The sequence below is a fragment of the Pleurodeles waltl genome, chromosome 7 (assembly GCF_031143425.1).
Source record: "Pleurodeles waltl isolate 20211129_DDA chromosome 7, aPleWal1.hap1.20221129, whole genome shotgun sequence".
Classification (NCBI taxonomy): Eukaryota; Metazoa; Chordata; class Amphibia; order Caudata; family Salamandridae; genus Pleurodeles; species Pleurodeles waltl.
This window is the reverse complement of record NC_090446.1, coordinates 364,613,762-364,637,794: the sequence shown is the minus strand read 5'-3', so window position 1 is coordinate 364,637,794 and position 24,033 is coordinate 364,613,762. Positions and strand designations below refer to the sequence as shown.

Sequence of the window (24,033 nt, the reverse complement as noted above, 5' to 3'; positions counted from 1 at the left end):
TGTGGGAAACACTAATTACATTTTGGGGGTTATTCTAACTTTGGAGGAGTGTTAATCCGTCCCAAAAGTGACGGTAAAGTGACGGATATACCACCAGCCGTATTACGAGTTCCATAGGATATAATGGACTCGTAATACGGCTGGTGGTAAATCCGTCACTTTTCCGTCACTTTTGGGACGGATTAACACCTCCTCCAAAGTTAGAATAACCCCCTTAGTCTTGAAGGACATTCAGGAATCACTAGAACCAAATCTATAGTGAAAAAATTGCTTAGTGGTCTGGGGTTGATACTGCAGTTGAAAGATTCGTAAGGGAATACCCTAACTGTAGATTAGCTGATAAGTCATTAAAAACTTTATGACCACCAACGAGTGATTGCCTAATACCAAACAATGGAAAACTATAGCAATAAACATTGTAGGTCCTGTTGGTAACTACAGAAGTACATTTTAGTTTTAGTTGGCTTATTTAGCCGTTAGCCAGAATTAAAAGTTGTGGACAAGGTAGATACTGATGCTGTGTTGGAGTTTTTGGATGACATCTTTTATTTCTGAAGGTATTTCAGCTAATATCTTGAGTGACAACGGGGTGCAATTCATGTCACTAAAGGCTAAAGGTTATTTTGAACGAATAGGAATTAAACACAAAACCACCTCACCTTACAATCCCAGTGGGAATGGCATGGTTGAAAGGTTCAACCGAGTAATTAAAGGAATTATACAGTTAGCAATAGCTAGAAATGATGATTGGGTGACCCAATTGGAAAGATTATTTGGGCATAAAGAGTCACAGAGTGTGATTCTGCAGGTGTTTTTCTTTTTGTTATGATGCACGGTAGGAATGCTAGGACTAAATTGACTCCAGTATGATTGCTTCATTTAAGTATGGAACAGTGGTCTATTGAAGATGTTAGGGGAAAAAATGAAGGATGTTCACAACAAAAACAAAGCACACTAAAGTGATAAGAAAGGTACCAAATCAGTAAACATTAAAGTTGGTGATTGGGTCAGGATAAAGAGACCAGGTGTAGTACCAAAAGGAGAATGCAGATTTTACGAACCTGAAGAGCTTGTTGAGGTGTTGCGAAATGCTGTAAGATTAAGTGATGGGAAAGTTTGGAATCTGGAGCACATGAATAATGAACAACCTAACGTGGAAATACAAACTGGAGGGGAACCACTGCATAAAAGTTAATCTGAAGAAAAGGGAATGGTAAGGTCAGAAAAGGATTTGGAGAAATGTGTTGAGAATATAGACAGTGATGCAAATAAGCGTTGCAAGAGTGTAGAGAGTCTGGGAAATGGTCTGATCATGTGTCTTGTTGTTGACAAAAGCATTGAAGAACATGATTTGGGAATTGAGGAAGAAACAGGAACTGTACAGAGGACTAGTAGAATAAGAAAAGCTCTTAAGTGGATGGAGGATTATATAAACAATAATTTGTAAAATAAGAAAAATCATGTTGTGTAGTTGGTGTATTATTAGTAGTTTATGCACATAGTTTTAGAGTGTAAGTTACATATTTCTAGTTATGTTTTGTTTTATTATTGTTATTTTTGAGTATGTATTATTTTAGTGTATTTCGAATAAAGGTGGTGGGTTGTGGCTTGTGTACGCGTTTGATTTGTGCCCACCTTCCTGGGTACTAGACTTAGGCCCATATTTATACTTGTTTTGCACCGCATTTGCATCATTTTTTGACGCAAAAGTGGCGCAACCTTACAAAATACAATTGTATTTTGTAAGTTTGCGACACTTTTGCGTTAAAAAGCGGCACAAATGCGGCACTAAAAAGTATAAATATGTGCCTTAGAATCCAGGTATGTCGGTTCAGGGAGAAAAGGAATGTTGATGGGAGAAGGGTTGGAGCAGCGGCAGCGGAAGGAAGTTACGTAGCATTGTACTGTATTTCTTCAAGCAAATTTATGTACACTATTGTTCATTCAACAAATTCAACAAAGTGTCAGAGTATTCTATGTCAGGACCGGAGGCTGCAAAAAAATCAGCAGCCAATCAAAACACTTGAAACAAAAAACTATCTTTCCCATGAACCCCAGTAGTCCATAATGTCCACCAATCACTGGTCTGACCCCTGTATATCTGTCCCTGTTAACACAGTCCTTCCTCTTTCTTTGCTGCTAGCAGCCTACAGATAAGTGCCTTTCCTATGCTTGTTAACATTTTGATTATTGCTTGTGTTTCTAGTGTTTTTATACATTTCACAGCGTGGAGCGGAAGCAGGGCTGCGAAACGCGTTGCGGTGCTGTTATTATTATCTTTTATTGCCTGGTTTTAAGTTGCGCGATCGATCGCTTCTTCTGCGATCGTTTCGCACGTCAGGCTCTAGCCCCTTCATATCAGGAACGGACTAAGGCGCCTTTGTTGCGCTCTGTATACGGGCCCTGCCCGAGTAACAGCTTAGGAGTCCTGTGGACTCCTAGACCGCAGCCGTGTCGAAAGAGGTTTGTCCTCTTTTTATGTTTACGGTGTGCATGCGTCCTCTCCCGAGCTCCATTGTTTCTCAATCGGATCGGGTAGAACGCTGCACGCAGGTCTTTTTCCTTCACTACTGTTTATAGTCCTTGAACGCCCGACGGGGCACTTAATCGTATTTCCTTTTCCTTGGGGAAATTTGCAGAAACTCCCTTCACGTTGTATACTGCTGTTGAATTATATATAAAAAATATATATTTATTTATATATTTTTGTGCTTCTCACTTTGTTAGGATTTTCCTGCTGGGACTGTTACCTCCCCCCCCCTCCCATTTGAACTCCTTCATCCAGCCTCAGTAATCCTGGCATACTATGCTGAAGAGGATGAGTATTATCAGGATCTTCCTGAGATAACTGATGAACACCATATGGAGGGGAGATTGGTTGAGGCCCTGGGATATCAAATACAGGACTCAGTGAATCAGGCTCTTATTAAGGCTTTGAAACCCTTTACTCAACCTCTTGTTAGATTTGGCCAACATGAATGGAGAGGACCTTCTCTTTCAGAATCGGGGTCTCAAAAGACCAGCCGTCTGATGTGGGCTTTGCCTGATGAGCCTTAAAAGGTCCAGCTTCTTCTGCAGACATTCTGGCGCAGATGGCTGCATCTGCGATAAAGGACCATGCATATGGTTCGTTTCCAGCATTGGAGGTGTCTGAGACTGGTTTAGAGTCCTCCACTCTAACGGAAGGTGTTTCTTCTTCCGGCTCTCACTCTTCAGGTTCTGACCAGGAGCAGGATGAACCTAAGCCATCTGGCAAACGTAAACATAAGTCTCATAACGTACAGGAGAGTGTCTGACTTCCCCGCACATTATCATTTGATCCAGAAAGCATAATACATCCCCTCTCATCTGAATGGGTCCCATATGCAGAAGTAGCTCATTACTTGCAGGACGGCATAAGAAAGGGTTTTGGCCGTGACATACGCAATACTTTGCGTTTTGGAATGTCCTTGCCCCTCTCTATTGGGCAAAGTGGCAGATAGTCCTGATTTGGATCCAAACATGGCAAGCTTCATCAAAAGATTCTCTAAAGATCCAAAGAAGGGCTTAGACCGGGCCTGGAAAGGCTGCCAAGATAAATTGTTAGATATATCTGGCCCACTCACAAAGATCTCAGAACTGGCCGTCCTGGCTAAGGAACCTAATACTCCTTTGGATCCCCAGACCCTGTTAGAGTGGGCTCAGCGTGCCGTCTGTTTGTTGGGCAATGCGAACTATGCTATGTCTACGGAGCACAGACGTTCCTTCTTGGTGCGCATTGACCCTAAGTTGGCGGAATTGGCCACTAACGAGGATGGTTCTTTGCCAAATGGTTTGCTTTTTGGCCATAAATTTGTCAAGGATTTGGGGAAATATGTTGCCACCTTTTCAGCGCTGGACAAAGCCCAATCTTCAATGAAGAAGATTTTCAACAGGGGCCTTTTTCTCAGGGCCGGACGCTACAGAGGTCAAGCGTCAGGCCGCAGATACTACCAGACCTCTGAAGGTTTCAATCAACAAAGCCAGGTTTATTACTCCAGATCGAGGTTATATCCAACGAGGGCTCAGCGAGGTAGAGGTCGTGGCTTCCGCAACAACAGAGGCTTTAATTCCTCCAAAGGAACGTCCACAGGTGAGAATTATTCCTTTCTCAGAGGTTTTTCTGGGGGGAAGGGTGAAAGATCACATTGTGGCTTGGGAGCGTATTTCACAGGGCCCATGGGTCCTTCAGACGGTGCAGGGTTACAAAACAGAGTTTTACGCCCCCCCTCAGCAGAGGTTTCTTTCTCGTCCCATTTATTTGTCCCAAATGGAGAGTTCTTTCATGGACACAGAAGTAGCATCCCTTCTTCAGAAACGAGCTATTTTCAGAACAAGTCCTCACCCTTCAGGTTTTGTCAGTTCTATTTTTCTGGTTCAGAAAAAAGGGGGCAGATCTCGCTTGGTCCTCAATCTAAGGGATTTCAATTCATGGGTGGTATATCGCCATTTCAAGATGGAGGGTACCCATCTCTTAAGAGATCTTCTTCAGGAGGGAGGTTATTTAGTGCGTTTAGATCTCAAAGACGCATACCTTGTGGTTCCTATTTACAAACCTCATCGTCGTTATCTCTAATTCCAGTGACGAGACCAATGGTACGAATTTGCCATTCTCCCTTTGGGTCTGTCCTCCGCTCCATGGTGTTTTACCAAACTCTTAAGACCCAGAGTCCATGTGTAAATACTGTGGATCCTAGAAGTAAGGTCCACATATACCCAGTATGCCACTGGTCCCCTGTACTCATCTCGGACCCAAAGACAATTCAGGAAAGTACTAGACAAACTATTCTCCTAATAAATTGTCGTTCTCTAGGCGCTCACAAATTGGATATTCATATTCTCTTAGAACAAACTCAACCTCTGTTATTGTTTCTAACCAAAACCTGGCTTGATGAAATCTCGGCACCTGATATTGTCATGGCATTACCTCCGGGCCATAAAATCAGTAGGCTGGATAGGCCCACCAGGGGTGGTGGAATCGCAGTTATCTATGGAAGTACATGCTCTGTTACGATGAACCCTCTTCAGATCGTAGGATGTGAAAGCATGTTCTTCTCAATTAGTGCCAATCCCCATTACACTATGGCCCTCATTCCGAGCCTGGCGGGCGGCGGAGGCCGCCCGCCAGGCTTCCCCCCTCCGAAATACCGCTCCGCGGTCGTAAGACCGCGGAGGGTATTCCGAGTTTTCCCCTGGGCTGGCGGGCGGTCTTCACAAGACCGCCCGCCAGCCCAGGGGAAAACTCCCTTCCCACGATGACGCCGGCTCGTAATAGAGCCGGCGGAGTGGGAAGGTGCGACGGGTGCAGTTGCACCCGTCGCGTATTTCAGTGTCTGCTTTGCAGACACTGAAATACTTTTAGGGGCCCTCTTACGGGGGCCCCTGCCGTGCCCATGCCATAGGCATGGGCACGGCAGGGGCCCCCAGGGGCCCCGCGACTCCCCCTCCCACCATCCGGTTCCCGGCGGGAGAACCGCCAGGAACTGGATGGCGGGAGGGGGAGTCGGAATCCCCATGCCGGCGCAGCATGCTGCGCCGGCTTGGAGGATTCCTTTGGGGCAGCGGGAAACCGGCGGAAGACCGCCGGTTTCCCTTCTCTGACCGCGGCTGAGCCGCCGCGGTCAGAATGCCCCGCGGGGCACCGCCGGCCTGTCGGCGGTGCCACCGCGTCCCACGGCCCTGGCGGACTTGTTCCGCCAGGGTCGTAATGACCCCCTATGTCTGGTATCCTCGTATATAGGCCCGCTGGTGCATCTGGAGGCGTCCTGACCTCATTAGCTGAGAATGTCTCACAATTAGCGTGCACTAAATCCAACTTCACACTGCTAGGAGATTTTAATATACATGCTGAAGAATCTGATAACGCACCAGCAAGGCTACTGTTAGCAGATATGAAGGCATGCGACCTAACGCAGCTGATCACAGATCCTACCCATAATAGAGGTCACACAATTGATCTCGTTTTCTCTAATGCCCCAGGTCTAAAATATTTGCATTCCTACCCTCTGATTTGGTCTGACCACCACTTAATAGAATTAGAAAAAATTATCTCCAAGTATAATTCCATGGCAGGTAAAGCTCCATTACGTACAAGAAGGTGGCATAAACTAAAACCAACTGATTTTATTAATTCTCTGGAAACAATAGGCCAGACAACCTAGGAATCACAATGGACATGTCTAATTCTCTAGAAAACTACAGGCCAGAGAACCAAAAAAATATAATGGTCCTGACTCACGCATTTAATAATTGGATGAGTGAGAGTCTTGATGAACTTATACCCCTCTCTGATCCAAGTGATAGACCTCGGAGAAGGCTGTCTCCCTAGTATACCCCTAACTTAATTGAACTAAAAAGGGAGTGTAGAAGGGGAGAAAGGAAATGGAGACACACTCAAGATGAATGATTGAAAGAGGAATATAGGAAACTGATTTGACTTTATCACACGGAAATCAAAATTGCACAGACAAACTACTATTCCAAAAAAATAGAAGCAGCGGCTAACTCTCCAAAAGAAATCTTTAAGGCTCTCAAATACCTTATTTACCCCCCTAACAAATCAGGCCCTATTGATACTCCGCAGGTTCATGTTAATAACCTAGTGGTCTTCTTCCATCAAAAAGTACAGGATATTTATTCATTCTTCGTTACTACTCAAAAAGGAGAACACAAAGGCATCAGTTACAAGGCCAAGAAAGCAGTAATCCTCTCGAATTTTACTCCGATAAATACGGATAATGTATATCGACTTTTGGGTTCCATCAAATCAGGCTCCCCGTTGGATCCAGCTATGCCTAAGATCTTTCTTATGGGAGCGCCAGTGTTAAGTCCAGTAATTGCTAAGCTCATCAATGTCTCACTTTTCTCTGGAATAGTGCCAGACCTATGGAAGCAGGCCATTGTTAAGCCTCTTTTAAAAAAATCTAATCTGGACCCAGAGGTGATGAATAATTATCGCCCCATTTCATTGCTACCCATTATGGCTAAAATAGCCGAAAAGCAAGTGCAGGCCCAACTCTCCCTTCTCCTGGAAGAAAATAAGATGTTTCACCCTACTCAGGTGGGTTTCAGGCCACAGCATGGCACAGAGACCGCATTAGTCGCGATCACGGAAGAAGCAAAAATGCAACTTGACAACGGGATTGAAACAGCCATTATTCTCCTCGATATCAGTGCGGTGTTTAATACGGTAGATTTAGATATTCTAAAAAAGATGATACAAGAGATTGGAATCTCCGGGACTGCTCTTGATTGGATCTCCTCTTTTAATAATGGAAGATCCTATCAGGTACTAGAGAGATCCTGTTTATATAAACGCATTACGAGTGGCTGCAGGGTACCTCAGGCTTCTTCCCTGAGTCGGCTGCTATTTAATATCTACATGCTGCCACTTGCAGAGATTGTTCAAGTGTTTGGTCTAAAACTTGTATCCTACGCAGACGATACACAACTTATTGTCTCCTTCTCTACCAAGCAACCGGATCTTGGGACAGCACTTGGTCCTTGCTTACAAGCAGTTGCTGCCTGGATGACGGAGAGTAAATTGAAGCTGAATGAAGGAAAAACGGAGGTGATGTTTTTTGGGCACTCAAGAAATTTATCGCCAGCCTCAACAATAATAGAAGGGTTGGGCACTCTCCCGCCGCCTAAAGATCTTGTAAGAAGTTTGGGGGTTTGGCTGGATCCCCTTCTATCAATGTCCCAAAATGCCAACAGAATAGCTGGAGCCTCCTTTGCTCTTCTCAGGACTCTTAGGAAGGTACTGGCAATTTTGCCTTTTGCTGCAAAAAGATTGATCATTCAGGCCCTGATAGAGTCCCAGATTGACTATGGTAATGCCATATTTGTAGGGTCACCGAAATATGTTATAGATAGACTTCAGAGGGTACAAAACGCAGCAGCACGAATGCTCTTAAAAATCCCAAAACATCAGTCTATATGTAATGGAATTTCGTCATTACACTGGCTCCCTGTTGCCAAGAGAATTCAATTCAAGACCCTATGTTATATGTATAGAGCATTACATAACCTTGGTCCTGAGATGCTTAGACCTTTAGCCACTTTTTATGCACCAAGTAGACAACTTAGATCCTCCTCTGCCATCCCAACAAATGTTCCTTTAGTGAGGAAAGCAAGATGGGGAGGAAGATCCTTGTCCCATCAAGGAGCGAAACTCTGGAACAGTCTGCCTATTAATAGTTGAGCAAGCTCTCAGGAAATTACATTCCGAAAAACCCTGAAAACATGGTTATTCAGAGCCTGAACTTAAGGGGTGTTGTGTGTTTCTGCGATTTTGCCAACAATATAAGCGCTACAAGGCCTTTGGGCAGTTTAAGCGCTATACAAGCAATCATAACATAACATAACATTAAGACCAGTAGTACAATTCCTCAGGGAGGGGGGTGTTCGCCTCATTATTTAACTTGATGATATTCTGATCATGGCTCAGACAGAAGAGTCGTTCTTGTTACATCTGTCTTGGATAGTTCATCTTCAGAAGCTAGGGTTCCTTTTCAATTCAGACAAGTCGATAATGACCCCCTCCAGAGTCACAGAATTCTTAGGGTTTCAGGTGGACTCTGTCAAGGCCCAGTTGTTATTACCTCCGACAAAGAGGAATTCTATCAAGAAACAGTTGAGGAGAGCCCTTGCCTCTCCTACTATATCATTGAAGACCATTGCATTATTGGTGGGGCTTTTGGCCTTATCCATTTAGGCGATTTTTCCAGGGCCTCTTCATTACCAAGCCTTACAACGCCTGAAGATCATGCATTTTCGCAAGGGTTTATCCTACGCGGAACAGATTGTTCTGTCAGAAGAAGCCAGAGTGGAGATCGAATGGTGGTTAGCACACATGGATGCGTGGAACGGCAGAGCCATCTTTGCATTAGTCCCAGAGATGATTATAGAGTCAGATGCCAGTTGTTGGGGCTGGGGGGCTCGTTGTGGTTCAGTCCAGACAGGAGGCCGGTGGTCTCCGGAGGGATTGAAACTTCATATCAATTGTCTGGAATTATTGTCGGGGGCATTTGAAAGAGGAATATAGGAAACTGATTCGACTTTATCACACGGAAATCAAAATTGCACAGACAAACTACTATTCCAAAAAAATAGAAGCAGCGGCTAACTCTCCAAAAGAAATCTTTAAGGCTCTCAAATACCTTATTTACCCCCCTAACAAATCAGGCCCTATTGATACTCCGCAGGTTCATGTTAATAACCTAGTGGTCTTCTTCCATCAAAAAGTACAGGATATTTATTCATTCTTCGTTACTACTCAAAAAGGAGAACACAAAGGCATCAGTTACAAGGCCAAGAAAGCAGTAATCCTCTCGAATTTTACTCCGATAAATACGGATAATGTATATCGACTTTTGGGTTCCATCAAATCAGGCTCCCCGTTGGATCCAGCTATGCCTAAGATCTTTCTTATGGGAGCGCCAGTGTTAAGTCCAGTAATTGCTAATCTCATCAATGTCTCACTTTTCTCTGGAATAGTGCCAGACCTATGGAAGCAGGCCATTGTTAAGCCTCTTTTAAAAAAATCTAATCTGGACCCAGAGGTGATGAATAATTATCGCCCCATTTCATTGCTACCCATTATGGCTAAAATAGCCGAAAAGCAAGTGCAGGCCCAACTCTCCCTTCTCCTGGAAGAAAATAAGATGTTTCACCCTACTCAGGTGGGTTTCAGGCCACGGCATGGCACAGAGACCGCATTAGTCGCGATCACGGAAGAAGCAAAAATGCAACTTGACAACGGGATTGAAACAGCCATTATTCTCCTCGATCTCAGTGCGGCATTTGATACGGTAGATTTGGATATTCTAAAAAAGAGGATACAAGAGATTGGAATCTCCGGGACTGCTCTTGATTGGATCTCCTCTTTTATTAATGGAAGATCCTATCAGGTACTAGACAGATCCTGTTTATATAAACGCATTACGAGTGGCTGCGGGGTACCTCAGGGTTCTTCCCTGAGTCGGCTGCTATTTAATATCTACATGCTGCCACTTGCAGAGATTGTTCAAGCGTTTGGTCTAAAACTTGTATTCTACGCAGACGATACACAACTTATTGTCTCCTTCTCTACCAAGCAACCGGATCTTGGGACAGCACTTGGACCTTGCTTACAAGCAGTTGCTGCCTGGATGACGAAGAGTAAATTGAAGCTGAATGACGGAAAAACAGAGGTGATGTTTTTTGGGCCCTCAAAAAATGTATCGCCAGCCTCAACAATAATAGAAGGGTTGGGCACTCTCCCGCGCCTAAAGATCTTGTAAGAAGTTTGGGGGTTTGGCTGGATCCCCTTCTATCAATGTCCCAAAATGCCAACAGAATAGCTGGAGCCTCCTTTGCTCTTCTCAGGACTCTTAGGAAGGTACTGGCAATTTTGCCTTTTGCCGCAAAAAGATTTATCATTCAGGCCCTGATAGGGTCCCGGATTGACTATGGTAATGCCTTATTTGTAGGGTCACCGAAATATGTTATAGATAGACTTCAGAGGGTACAAAACGCAGCAGCACAAATCCTCTTAAAAATCCCAAAACATCAGTCCATACGTAATGGAATTTCCTCATTACACTGGCTCCCTGTTGCCAAGAGAATTCAATTCAAGACCGTATGTTATATGTATAGAGCATTACATAACCTTGGTCCTGAGATGCTTAGACCTTTAGCCACTTTTTATGCACCAAGTAGACAACTTAGATCCTCCTCTGCCATCCTAGCAAATGTTCCTTTAGTGAGGAAAGCGAGATGGGGAGGAAGATCCTTGTCCCATCAAGGAGCGAAACTCTGGAACAGTCTGCCTATTAATAGTCGAGCAAGCTCTCAGGAAATTACATTCCGAAAAACCCTGAAAACATGGTTATTCAGAGCCTGAACTTAGGGGGTGTTGTGTGTTTCTGCAATTTTGCCAGCAATATAAGCTCTACGAGGCCTTTGGGCAGTTTAAGCGCTATACAAGCAATCATAACATAACATAACATTAAGACCAGTAGTACAATTCCTCAGGGAGGGGGGTGTTCGCCTCATTATTTAACTTGATGATATTCTGATCATGGCTCAGACAGAAGAGTCGTTCTTGTTACATCTGTCTTGGACAGTTCATCTTCAGAAGCTATGGTTCCTTTTCAATTCGGACAAGTCGATAATGACCCCCTCCAGAGTCACAGAATTCTTAGGGTTTCAGGTGGACTCTGTCAAGGCCCAGTTGTTATTACCTCCGACAAAGAGGAATTCTATCAAGAAACAGTTGAGGAGAGCCCTTGCCTCTCCGACTATATCATTGAAGACCTTTGCATTATTGGTGGGGCTTTTGGCCTTATCCATTTAGGCAATTTTTCCAGGGCCTCTTCATTACCAAGCCTTACAACGCCTGAAGATCATGCATTTTCGCAAGGGTTTATCCTATGCGGAACAGATTGTTCTGTCAGAAGAAGCCAGAGTGGAGATCGAATGGTGGTTAGCACACATGGATGCGTGGAACGGCAGAGCCATCTTTGCATTAGTCCCAGAGATGATTATAGAGTCAGATGCCAGCTGTTGGGGATGGGGGGCTCGTTGTGGTTCAGTCCAGACAGGAGGCCGGTGGTCTCCGGAGGAATTAAAACTTCATATCAATTGTCTGGAATTATTGGCGGGGCATTTGCAATTTGCTCCCTGTCTCCACGACAGGCGAAGTTTTGCATTCTTCTTCAAATGGACAACATTTTGGAGGTTCAGTATGTGAACCATCTAGGAGGGACCAGATCTTGGGTTCTGGTGGAAATCGCGAAGGAGCTCTGGCAGTTTTACCTCCAACATCACATTTAGGTCACAGCAGAATATATTTCAGGTCAAACCAATCAGATTGCGGATTGGAATTCTCACTTCCTCAGAGATGGCAGCAATTGGAAGCTCAAACCTCAAGTTTTTCACAGGTTGAACCTTCTTTGGGGCCCTTGTTCGACAGATCTCTTTGCCTCGAGGCTCAATGCTCAAATGACTCACTTCTTCAGTTGGAGGCCAGACCCCTTAGCGTTGGGAACGGACGCTTTTCTGCAATCATGGGGGAAGGGGATGCTTTAAGCGTTTCCGCCTTTTGTCATGATTTGGAGAGTACTCTCTCAGGTGAGGAGGCAGAAGGTGGAATTAATTTTGGTGACGCCCATTTGGAAAGCGCAATCGTGGTTTCCGGTGGCAATGTCCATGTCGTTTGCTCGTCCGATTGCGATCCCACTGGATCCTCGGCTGTTGCTGGACCCAGCGGGGTATCCACATCCTCTGATATTAATGGGACAATTGTCACTGATGGCGTGGAGAGTTTCCGGAGACGATGGCAGGTGCCTGGACTTTCAGACAGAGCATTGTTTTTCTTGTCCCAATCTTGGGCACCTTCCACTCACAAGAGATATCAATCTTCATGGAAGAGATGGGTATGTTGGTGTGGTGAACAAAGTCTTGATCCGCTGGGAACGTCTATTAGTATGATCGCTCATTTTCTTTGACCTAGCCTCACATGGTTTGGCTTACAGAACCATTAACAATTTTCGATTGGCTAGTTCAGCGGGACATCCCCATATAGAAGGGAAATCGGTAGGTGAACACCCGCTAGTATGTAAACTGATGCATGGAATTAGAATAGTTAAACCACCTCAAACCAGATATTCATCTCTATGGGATGTAGATGTAGTCTTAAGATTTTTTTGAGCTTTGTCGTGTAATGAAGATTTTTCACGTAAGCAACTTTCAGCAAAACTAACTATTTTGTTTTGTCTTCTGTCCTGCCGGCGAGTGTCGGATGTGCGTGCACAAGATCTTGCAGGTAGAGTATTTACTCCTTCAGGAGTTTCATTTACTATTTCAAACTGTACTAAGACGGCTTCTAGATATGTCTCTTATCCAGCTTTTCCTCATCATCAGAAGTTATGCATTGTTAAATGTTTAAAGGCTTATGAGGAGTATACTTGTGAAATCCGTAGAGATTTTCAGGGACAATTACTCATTTCTTTGCAGAAACCTTTTGGTCCAGTCTTGGTGGCTACTCTAGCACGTTGGGTTTGATGGATTTTGTGGGAAGCTGGGATAGATGTTTCTATGTTTGAGGCACATTCAGTTCGAGGAGCTATGGCCTCTAAGGCGCCTTCTGTTGGTTCTCGTTTGGGGGACATTATGAGAGTGGCTGATTGGTCTTCAGACTCCACATTTAAAGTTCTTTAGCACAAACCTATTGTTGGTGTTGTTTCCGCAGTGGGGGATCAGCTTTGAACTAGCATAATCCAAAGCCTCCAGTCCTGACATAGAAAATAAAATTCTAGCTTATGCGTCAAGAATTTTCAATTCTATTAAGGACACGGAGGTGAGGATTATCCAACCCTGAAGATAATTTTATTGTGTGATTATCTTGCTGAAATTGTTACGCATTATGTTCAATTAATTGCATGCCCACCCATTATATCACTTCTGGAAAAGGCTATTATTTGCATTTCTCGTTGTTTCTAGGTACTGAGAACAAGGGTACCTGAGCGGTCGTGAGGTAACGAAGGTTGAAGTCAATCGAGATTCTCTTCAGACAGGAGAATAGTCGATGACTGTAGGAAAGTACCATCTTGCCTGGCATGTTACCCCCATTTTTCACTGTATATATGTTGTTTTAGTTGTATGTGTCACTGGGACCCTGGTAACCCAGGGCCCCAGTGCTCATAACTGTGCCTGAATGTGTTACCTGTGTAGTGACTAACTGTCTCACTGAGGCTCTGCTAATCAGAACCTCAGTGGTTATGCTCTCTCATTTCTTTCCAAATTGTCACTAACAGGCTAGTGACCATTTTTGCCAATTTACATTGGCTTACTGGAACACCCTTATAATTCCCTAGTATATGGTACTGAGGTACCCAGGGTATTGGGGTTCCAGGAGATCCCTATGGGCTGCAGCATTTCTTTTGCCACCCATAGGGAGCTCTGACAATTCTTACACAGGCCTGCCACTGCAGCCTGAGTGCAATAACGTCCACGTTATTTCACAGCCATTTTACACTGCACTTAAGTAACTTATAAGTCACCTATATGTCTAACCTTTACCTGGTAAAGGTTAGGTGCAAAGTTACTTAGTGTGTGGGCACCCTGGCACTAGCCAAGGTGCCCCCACATTGTTCAGAGCCAATTCACTGAACTTTGTGAGTGCGGGGACACCATTACACGCGTGCACTACATATAGGTCACTACCTATATGTAGCTTCACAATGGTAACTCCGAAAATGGCCATGTAACATGTCTATGATCATGGAATTGCCCCCTCTATGCCATCCTGGCATAGTTGGCACAATCCCATGATCCCAGTGGTCTGTAGCACAGACCCTGGTACTGCCAAACTGCCCTTCCTGGGGTTTCACTGCAGCTGCTGCTGCTGCCAACCCCTCAGACAGGCATCTGCCCTCCTGGGGTCCAGCCAGGCCTGGCCCAGGATGGCAGAACAAAGAACTTCCTCTGAGAGAGGGTGTGACACCCTCTCCCTTTGGAAAATGGTGTGAAGGCAGGGGAGGAGTAGCCTCCCCCAGCCTCTGGAAAGTCTTTGTTGGGCACAGAGGTGCCCAATTCTGCATAAGCCAGTCTACACCGGTTCAGGGACCCCTTAGCCCCTGCTCTGGCGCGAAACTGGACAAAGGAAAGGGGAGTGACCACTCCCCTGACCTGCACCTCCCCTGGGAGGTGTCCAGAGCTCCTCCAGTGTGCTCCAGACCTCTGCCATCTTGGAAACAGAGGTGCTGCTGGCACACTGGACTGCTCTGAGTGGCCAGTGCCACCAGGTGACGTCAGAGACTCCTGCTGATAGGCTCCTTCAGGTGTTAGTAGCCTATCCTCTCTCCTAGGTAGCCAAACCCTCTTTTCTGGCTATTTAGGGTCTCTGTCTCTGGGGAAACTTCAGATAACGAATGCAAGAGCTCATCCGAGTTCCTCTGCATCTCCCTCTTCACCTTCTGATAAGGAATCGACTGCTGACCGCGCTGGAAGCCTGCAAAACCTGCAACATAGTAGCAAAGACGACTACTGCAACTCTGTAACGCTGATCCTGCCGCCTTCTCGACTGTTTTCCTGCTTGTGCATGCTGTGGGGGTAGCCTGCCTCCTCTCTGCACCAGAAGCTCCGAAGAAATCTCCCGTGGGTCAACGGAATCTTCCCCCTGCAACCGCAGGCACCAAAAAGCTGCATTACCGGTCCCTTGGATCTCCTCTCAGCACGACGAGCGAGGTCCCTCGAATCCAGCGACTCTGTCCAAGTGACCCCCACAGTCCAGTGACTCTTCAGTCCAAGTTTGGTGGAGGTAAGTCCTTGCCTCACCTCGCTGGGCTGCATTGCTGGGAACCGCGACTTTGCAGCTACTCCGGCCCCTGTGCACTTCCGGCGGAAATCCTTTGTGCACAGCCAAGCCTGGGTCCACGGCACTCTAACCTGCATTGCACGACTTTCTAAGTTGGTCTCCGGCGACGTGGGACTCCTTTGTGCAACTTCGGCAAGCACCGTTTCACGCATCCTCGTAGTGCCTGTTTCTGGCACTTCTCCGGGTGCTACCTGCTTCAGTGAGGGCTCTTTGTCTTGCTCGACGTCCCCTCTCTCTTCAGGTCCAATTTGCGACCTTCTGGTCCCTCCTGGGCCCCAGCAGCGTCCAAAAACGCCAAACGCACGATTTGCAACTAGCAAGGCTTGTTGGCGTTCTTTCGGCGGGAAAACACTTCTGCACGACTCTCCAAGGCGAGAGGGATCCGTCCACCAAAGGGGAAGTCTCTAGCCCTTTTCGTTCCTGCAGAAACCTCAGCTTCTTCTGTCCAGTAGAAGCTTCTTTGCACCCGCAGCTGGCATTTCCTGGGCATCTGCCCATCTCCGACTTGCTTGTGACTTTTGGACTTGGTCCCCTTGTTCCACAGGTACCCTAGATTGGAAATCCACAGTTGTTGCATTGCTGGTTTGTGTCTTTCCTGCATTATTCCTCTAACACGACTATTTTGTCCTTAGGGGAACTTTAGTGCACTTTGCACTCACTTTTCAGGGTCTTGGGGAGGGTTATTTTTCTAACTCTCACTATTTTCTAATAGTCCCAGCGACCCTCTACAAGGTCACATAGGTTTGGGGTCCATTCGTGGTTCGCATTCCACTTTTGGAGTATATGGTTTGTGTTGCCCCTATCCCTATGTTTCCCCATTGCATCCTATTGTAACTATACATTGTTTGCACTGTTTTCTAAGACTATACTGCATATTTTTGCTATTGTGTATATATATCTTGTGTATATTTCCTATCCTCTCACTGAGGGTACACTCTAAGATACTTTGGCATATTGTCATAAAAATAAAGTACCTTTATTTTTAGTATAACTGTGTATTGTGTTTTCTTATGATATTGTGCATATGACACTAAGTGGTACTGTAGTAGCTTCACACGTCTCCTAGGTCAGCCTAAGCTGCTCTGCTAAGCTACCATTATCTATCAGCCTAAGCTGCTAGACACCCTATACACTAATAAGGGATAACTGGGCCTTGTGCAAGGTGCAAGTACCCCTTGGTACTCACTACAAGCCAGTCCAGCCTCCTACAATGACATCTTTAGAGTTCCCGTTTTTTCTAGGAGATTCTGGTTCCATGGAGTCAAGTACTTGTTTGGTTTTGAGTTGCAAAGAAAGAGGAAGGACTGTGTTATCAGGGACAGATATACAGGGGTCAGACCCGTGATTAGAGGACATTATGGACAACTGGGGTTCATGGGAAAGATAGTTTTTTGTTTTACGTGTTTTGATTGGCTGCTGATTTTCTTGCATTAAAGAGAGAGAAACATAATCCCCGCCTCCATGTCCTTAATAGAATTGAAAATTATTGACGTGTAAGCTAGAAAATGTTTTATTCATCTCAACACGTTCTCCTCGCGTTTCAGTAGTGCCTGTCCTCCTCTTTGAATGGTGTTATGGTTCTCTGGCCCTTTAGGGTATACTGTTATTGCTATAAATTGTGTTGTGGTTCTCCTCCCATTTCGCTGTTGGAGTTTCCATATTTTTCTCTGTCAGATCGGAGCTGGTCAGTTTGGATATATGAACATCAGCCTCTGTTTTCTGTTTCCTTATCTATCAGTGTTTTGTTTTGTTTTCTGTGATGCATTTGGAGGCCCCTTTCAGGAACCGAAGGTTACGCCCATCGGAGGTACTGTCTCTTTTTATGGGCGAGCGCAAAGAGCTCCCTCCCATGCTTTAATCTCTCTTTGGGGTTCTAACAACGCCCATTTCACGTCAATCACTTTCATTGGTTCCTGGGCTTGCCTTTTAAAATCCCCTTGTTGTCATTTGTGAAAGGCATGCATAGGTCATGCCTTTTCTGGTGTTTAGCCCACCTACACAGCACTGGTAAACTACTGAAACCATTCGAGGCTCGATGTTTTCAGCATGACTTCCGGACTACTTTATCTTTTTATTTTCCAGGCAGTGCGATTACGCTGGGGTTTACATAGCGCAGTTGCGCTCGGTTTTTCCATTTTCAATTTCAGAGCGATCAGGCTGCATTTTGCATAGGGCGATAGCGCTGTCTTTTTTTTCCTTGTAATTTGTGTGGCATTGAAAGTCCGGTTAGGAGTTTACAACGCTAATAGCTCTAACGCGAGCAAATGCGAGACCCGTTGCATTGCAAATGCTTGCTTGTGTTGTGGGTGTATGACGTGCTAGATACGCCGCCTTGAAAGTACACCACTCACTTAACTTTAATTCTGCGGTTTTCCTTTCATTTACAGGGGCTTTGGATCATATCCTGTGTCGCAGGTCTTCCATTTAAAAAATACCTTGTGGATAATTTAAAAATTATAAAACATATGAATTTCTCTTGTATTTTAGCTGTCTTTCCCTTTAACCCCTACGGTGCCTTGGACGAGGTGATCTCGTCCAAGGCACCGGTTCCCGGGTGTAGGGCGAACACCCCGGTCGTGGATGGAAGGGGAATCCCTTCCACCCCCGACCACCCCACCCCCGTGACGTCAGCACGCATCGCACGCTGATTGTCACAGAGGCCTCCTCCTTTAAAATTTATTTTAGGCCATTTCTGCCCCCCCCGGGGGCAGATCGGCCTATTGTTATTAGGCCGATCTGCCCCCAGGGGGGGCAGAAACCTCTAGGCACCATGGCTAATTTCTTTTTTGTGTTTTTTTTTTGTTTGTTTGTTTTTTTAGAGATGGGGAGCGACCCATTAGGCAAGGGTCGCTCCCCTGGGGGGCAAATTGTATTTAGACCATTTCTGCACCCCTTGGTGGCAGATCGGCCGATTTTATGTAGAAACCACTAGGCACGGGGATTTTTTTTTTGCGCCAATGTCACGCAAGGGGAGCGACCCCGGAGGAAAGGGTCGCTCCCGGGTGGGGTTGGGGGCAGGGGCAAATTTATTTTAGCCCATTTCTGCCCCCCCGGAGGCAGATCGGCCTATTGTTATTAGGCTGATCAGCCCCCAGGGGGGGCAGAAACCTCTAGGCGCCAAGGCAAATTTTTTTTGGGTGTTTTTCTTTTGTTTGTTTGTTTTTTTAGAGATGGGGAGCGACCCATTAGGCAAGGGTCGCTCCCCTGGGGGGCAAATTGTATTTAGACCGTTTCTGCCCCCCTTGGGGGCAAATCGGCCGATTTTAGGTCAATCTGCCAGAAACAACTAGGCACTGGGGATCTTTTTTTTTTGCGCCAATGTCACGCAGGGGGAGCGACCCCATAGGCAAGGGTTGCTCTCCGGGGGGTTTGGGGGGGCATATTTATTTTAGGCCATTTCTGCCCCCCCCCCCGGGCCGGCTGAGCTAGAGGACAAAATACACAGGTAGGCACTTTGTAAAAACACCTCTGTTTTCTGTAAAAAAATGTGATGTGTCCACGTTGTGTTGTGGGCCATTTCCTTTTGTGGGCGCTAGGCCTACCCACACAAGTGAGGTATCATTTTTATCGGGAGACTTGGGGGAACGCTGGGTGTAAGGAAATTTGTGGCACCTCGCAGATTCCAGAACTTTCTGTCACCGAAATTTGAGAAAAATGTGTTTTTTTAGCCAAATTTTGAGGTTTGCAAAGGATTCTGGGTAACAGAGCCTGATCAGAGCCCCACAAGTCACCCCATCTTGGATTCCCCTAGGTCTCTAGATTTCATAAATGCACAGGTTTGGTAGGTTTCCCTAGGTGCTGGCTGAGCTAGAGGCCAAAATCTACAGGTAGGCACTTTGCAAAAAACACCTCTGTTTTCTGTCAAAAAATGGGCATGTGTCCACGTTGTGTTTTGGGGCATTTCCTGTTGCGGACGCTAGACCTACCTACACAAGTGAGGTATCATTTTTATCGGGAGACTTGGGGGAACATAGAATAGCAAAACAAGTGTTATTGCCCCTTGTCTTTCTCTACATTTTTTCCTTCCAAATATAAGAGAGTGTGTAAAAAAGACATCTATTTGAGAAATGCCCTGTAATTCACATGCTAGTATGGGCACCCCGGAATTAAGAGATGTGCAAATAACCACTGCTCCTCAACACCTTATCTTGTGCCCATTTGGGAAATACAAGGGTTTTCTTGATAACTATTTTTCACTCTTTATATTTCAGCAAATGAATTGCTGTATACCCGGTATAGAATGAAAACCCACTGCAGGGTACAGCTCATTTATTGGCTCTGGGTACCTAGGGTTCTTGATGAACCTACAAGCCCTATATGTCACCGCAACCAGAAGAGTCCAGCAGACATAACGGTATATTGCTTTCAAAAATCTGACATTGCAGGAAAAAGTTACAGAGTAAAACGTAGAGAAAATTTGCTGTTTTTTTCACCTCAATTTAAATTTTTTTTTTTTTCAGTTGTTATTTTCAGTAGGAAACCCTTGTAGGATCTACACAAATTATCCCTTGCTGAATTCAGAATTTCGTCTACTTTTCAGAAATGTTTAGGTTTCTGGGATCCAGCATTGGTTACACGCCCATTTCTGTCACTGACTGGAAGAAGGCTGAAAGTACAAAAAATCGTAAAAATGGGGTATGTCCCAGTAAAATGCCAAAATCGTGTTGAAAAATTGGGTTTTCTGATTCAGGTCTGCCTGTTCCTGAAAGCTGGGAAGGTGGTGATTTTAGTACCGCAAACCCTTTGTTGATGCCATTTTCAGGGGAAAAAAACCACAAGCCTTCTTCTACAGCCCCCTTTTCCCATTTGTTTTTAAAAAAACGAAATTTTCTCTATATTTTGGCTAATTTCTTGGCCTCCTTCAGGGGAACCCACAAAGTCTGGGTACCTCTAGAATCCCTAGGATGTTGGAAAAAAAGGACGCAAATTTGGCTTGGCTAGCTTATGTGGACAAAAAGTTATGAGGGCCTAAGCGCGAACTGCCCCAAATAGCCAAAAAAAGGCCTGGCACAGGAGGGGGAAAGGCCTGGCAGCGAAGGGGTTAAAGCGCGTTGGTGCGACTACCCTTTTAGGAGTGGTTTGCATGCACTCCCCTTTAAGGGATATTTACGTTTTAGTTTCTCCCGTGCTCTGTTTTGCGGTATATGCGTCTTCCTACTTGTGATTCTCCTCCCCTTTAAGGGGTGTTTGTGTGACGTCACTGGCAGTTTTGTTAGATCGCAGGATCCAAGGATTGACAGATTGGAAGGAGCACCGAGAGCCGCAGAGAGGAAGCAAGAGAGCGTTTTAGCCTGAGATCCGGGAACCGGAGTTATGCCGTCCGATCGGCCCTTCAAACAGAGGCGCACCTTCGGTGAGAGGCCCTGGTGGGGTTTGGGTCCAGGCCTGCTCCTCCTCCCTAGACAGCAGATCTTCCACACTATGTCAGCTGACCCCAACCCTCATTCTGCATTTCTGCTCAATAACCTATGTTTGCTCCACATTATTGCACCCGAAGTTCGTCCCACCTTGTTTGTTATGCCCTACTCTATCAACACACCTTACCCATAACACACCTGTGATGGCTTAACGCCTTCAGTGCCTTCCAGCCCGCATCTTGTACTCCCTAGTTTAATAACCATTTTGTTTACCTAGCACGATAGCTCATCCCCTTGAATCTGTAACCTTGCTGTCACCCCACACCCCTGCAGTGTTCGCCATCCCGTGTCTGCTCCACGCCACTGCAACTCTAATCTCACTTTGTTGTCTCGCCAGTGAGACTCGCCACGATTTGCTGTATCGGCCGCCCTCACTGTATCCGTAATCTGCCTGTCTACACAATCTCTCGGTAGATATCATCCCCGCATATACCCCATTCCCCACAACATATGCCTCCCATGATTCTTTTCCTCCACTTTATTCGTTGCTAAACGCCACTTTTTCACGCTCCACTTCTGTACCTGGCACCCCCTTTATTTTTCAATTTCTTTTATCTCTGACTGCAACTGTACCCTCAATCCTTTATTGTATATGTCACCCACCATAGTTTTCACTTTGGCCTTTCTGTCTTCCACGGTATAGCACCAGTATTTACCGTGTCACACCACTTTATTTTCCCTATGGTGTCTGACAAACTGTATCTGTAACCAGCTAGTCGCCACTCTCTCGGTATACATCACCCCCTTTTATCCGCTACCCCGTTGCACTTTGTCACCGCCACTGTGTTGTTTATCGTGTCTGTCCGGCTTAGCTGCATCTATCACACCTCCGTCACCTCGACATGACGTGTCCACCTCTGGATATCGTCATAGTTTCTCCTATTTCCACTGTATCTGTAGGTAGCCTGGGTCTACCACACAGTCGGGGCCCCTCATTTTTATATTGTGTCTTTCAACTCCATTTCGTACTGTCTTTCGCCTATCCATTTTGACCATTGCCTTGTTTTTTTCCGCTGTTGTGAAATATGACTCTGCACTCAATGATGACTCAGGCTCTGTTTTTTTTAACTTGCCCAGCGCCTACTATATACTCTCTAATTCCAGCTCTACCAGGAAGTTTTGTAACTTTAAATATCCGTTATCCATCATTTCCAAGAGTCCTCTTAGGGTGAACGTGAGCTCTACATATATATTGTTATAATAATATAATGCGTCTCGGGTTAAGTCTAGGCATGTCGCTCACTTTGCCCCCTCTTTGTCTCCTGCGTTCTCCTCCCATAACTTCTGCTCATCTGTGTGTCTCTCCCGTATGTATTTGTGTGTGTGTGTTTTTGTCTGTCTGTTTCTAAGCTTCGATGCCGTACTCCCTCTTTTTTTACTCATGACACCCCGTGTTTCTGGAATCCACCTCGCTCTCTTTCTGGGCCAGCCTTTTCTTTCTGTCTTTGTCTGGGGCCTTCTTTCTCTCGCCCACTTGCTCTCTACCTGAGTCTCTCTCTGAAACTTAAATTAATGTTACTGCCAGAGAAAGTACATCAGCTATAACCATCAAAGGACTTGGGTGACGTTCCTTTGTGTCTAATGTCATAACCGGATTTAACATATGACAGCTATCGTTGCAGTTTTTGTTGATTTAGAAAGATGCACATTGTTTTCGCTACATTTGGAAGTTGTTTTGCTTCGTAAATATCTTCATCAAGTATCTGTCTTGTTGTGTCTGTGCTTTGCGCAATGCAGCAGTAAATGCCTCTTTGGACCCAATGTACACCCAAAGTGTTTGCAACTTGCAATTTGCTGTTTTTGTAACTCACAAATTGCGAGTCGAAAACACTGATGTACAACAGTGTCTGAGACACTGTTTGAGATTCCCAAATGGGTTGCAAGGGACCTGCCTCATTAATATTCATGAGGCAGGTCGCAATTTGCGACCCATTGGGAATGGCTGGCACTCGCCGGGGTGATGACCTGCTGGGGTCAGAAGACCACCATGTCTGTAACTGCTTTTTAAAAAAAGCAGTTTTGTTTTTTAAATGCAGCCTGTTTTCCTTAAAGGAAAACAGGCTGCATAAAAAAAAAGTTTTCTTTTCATCTTTTAAGAAAAATTTGTTTGGTGCCCCAGTTCACAAAGGGAAAGGAGGGGTGCCTTGGGGACTCCTTCCCGTTTGCGAATGGGTTACCACCTCCTTCAGAGTGAGTAAAGTATGAATGTTTTGAGACGGCCTTCCCGGTTGCAAAACATTCATACATACCACTGTGACTCACTATTAGGAAGGGATGCCTCTTTACACACCACTTCCTAATAGCGACTCACAAACACTATTTTGCGATGGGTGATTAGGTTACAGACTCATAATAGAGTTGGTACATAGGAAAATGCCTTTTACTGGTGATTTGCAGTAAAATGCTTCGTACAACTGGCCCCAGCTGTTTACATTTTGGTTGTTGCTCTCTGGAGATTTCTGATTCTTTAGGTCAAAGCCTATCAGACAACTGAGCTGTCTGGTTTGCTAAAGAGATCTTGGGGACATTCAGAAAGCTGACCTAGGAATGGATTCTGTCAGTTGCTTATCATTGGCTTTGAAACTCATATTTTCTGACTTTCTATTTGCTGACTTTATTTGATTTAGACTGTCCAGCTTGAGTTTGTCTCTCCCGTTGCCCAAACCTTGTTTACTGTATGGTTATACAAACTCGCTTTCTGCAAACAGCTTTTTATATCTTCCCACATTTGCTGTGAATTCAAAGACAATGGTCAAAGTCAAGCTTTCTCTTCCTAGGGAGCTTGGTGTTTACTCTTCTTTCTCTGACTCCAAAGTGAGAGAATGTATGTGACAATTCTGCTTAGTATCCATGTAACAGGAGGGGGTGTAGGATGTTTTGCTTTTTTCTAGCACACAGCAAAAAATGAACTGTGCTGATGTTTCAGAATATATCAGAGTTAGTACAAATGAAACACATTTTTTGTAATTCCAAAGTGTTGTGGAAACAAATATTTTAATGCTATCAAAACACATCAATATACTAGGCAATACCATTTGCACACACATGATCATTTTTGTGCAGTAAAAACATATTTCAGTGCAAATGTAACTGTCATTTCAGTTAAAAATATGTTGTTTGTAATGGCAGTGCGCCAACACACCATGCACACTCCACACTGTGACTCTCCAATTTATGTCCTTCCACTTCATTCTACAACACTCCACTCTACCACATGCCATTGCACTCTACACCCTT

General features: G+C 45.1%; 1 protein-coding gene across 1 annotated transcript in view; it reads left to right on the top strand.

Moving 5' to 3' along the window:
* Positions 1-20,427: 20,427 nt before the first annotated feature.
* Positions 20,428-24,033, top strand: part of MAP1LC3A (microtubule associated protein 1 light chain 3 alpha) — a 165,101-nt gene continuing 161,495 nt past the window's right edge. Inside the window, exon 1 of the mRNA XM_069243812.1 lies at positions 20,428-20,732. Within this exon, the coding sequence (XP_069099913.1) occupies positions 20,693-20,732 (40 nt within the window). The 5' untranslated portion in view covers positions 20,428-20,692. The remainder of the gene's footprint in view (positions 20,733-24,033) is intronic.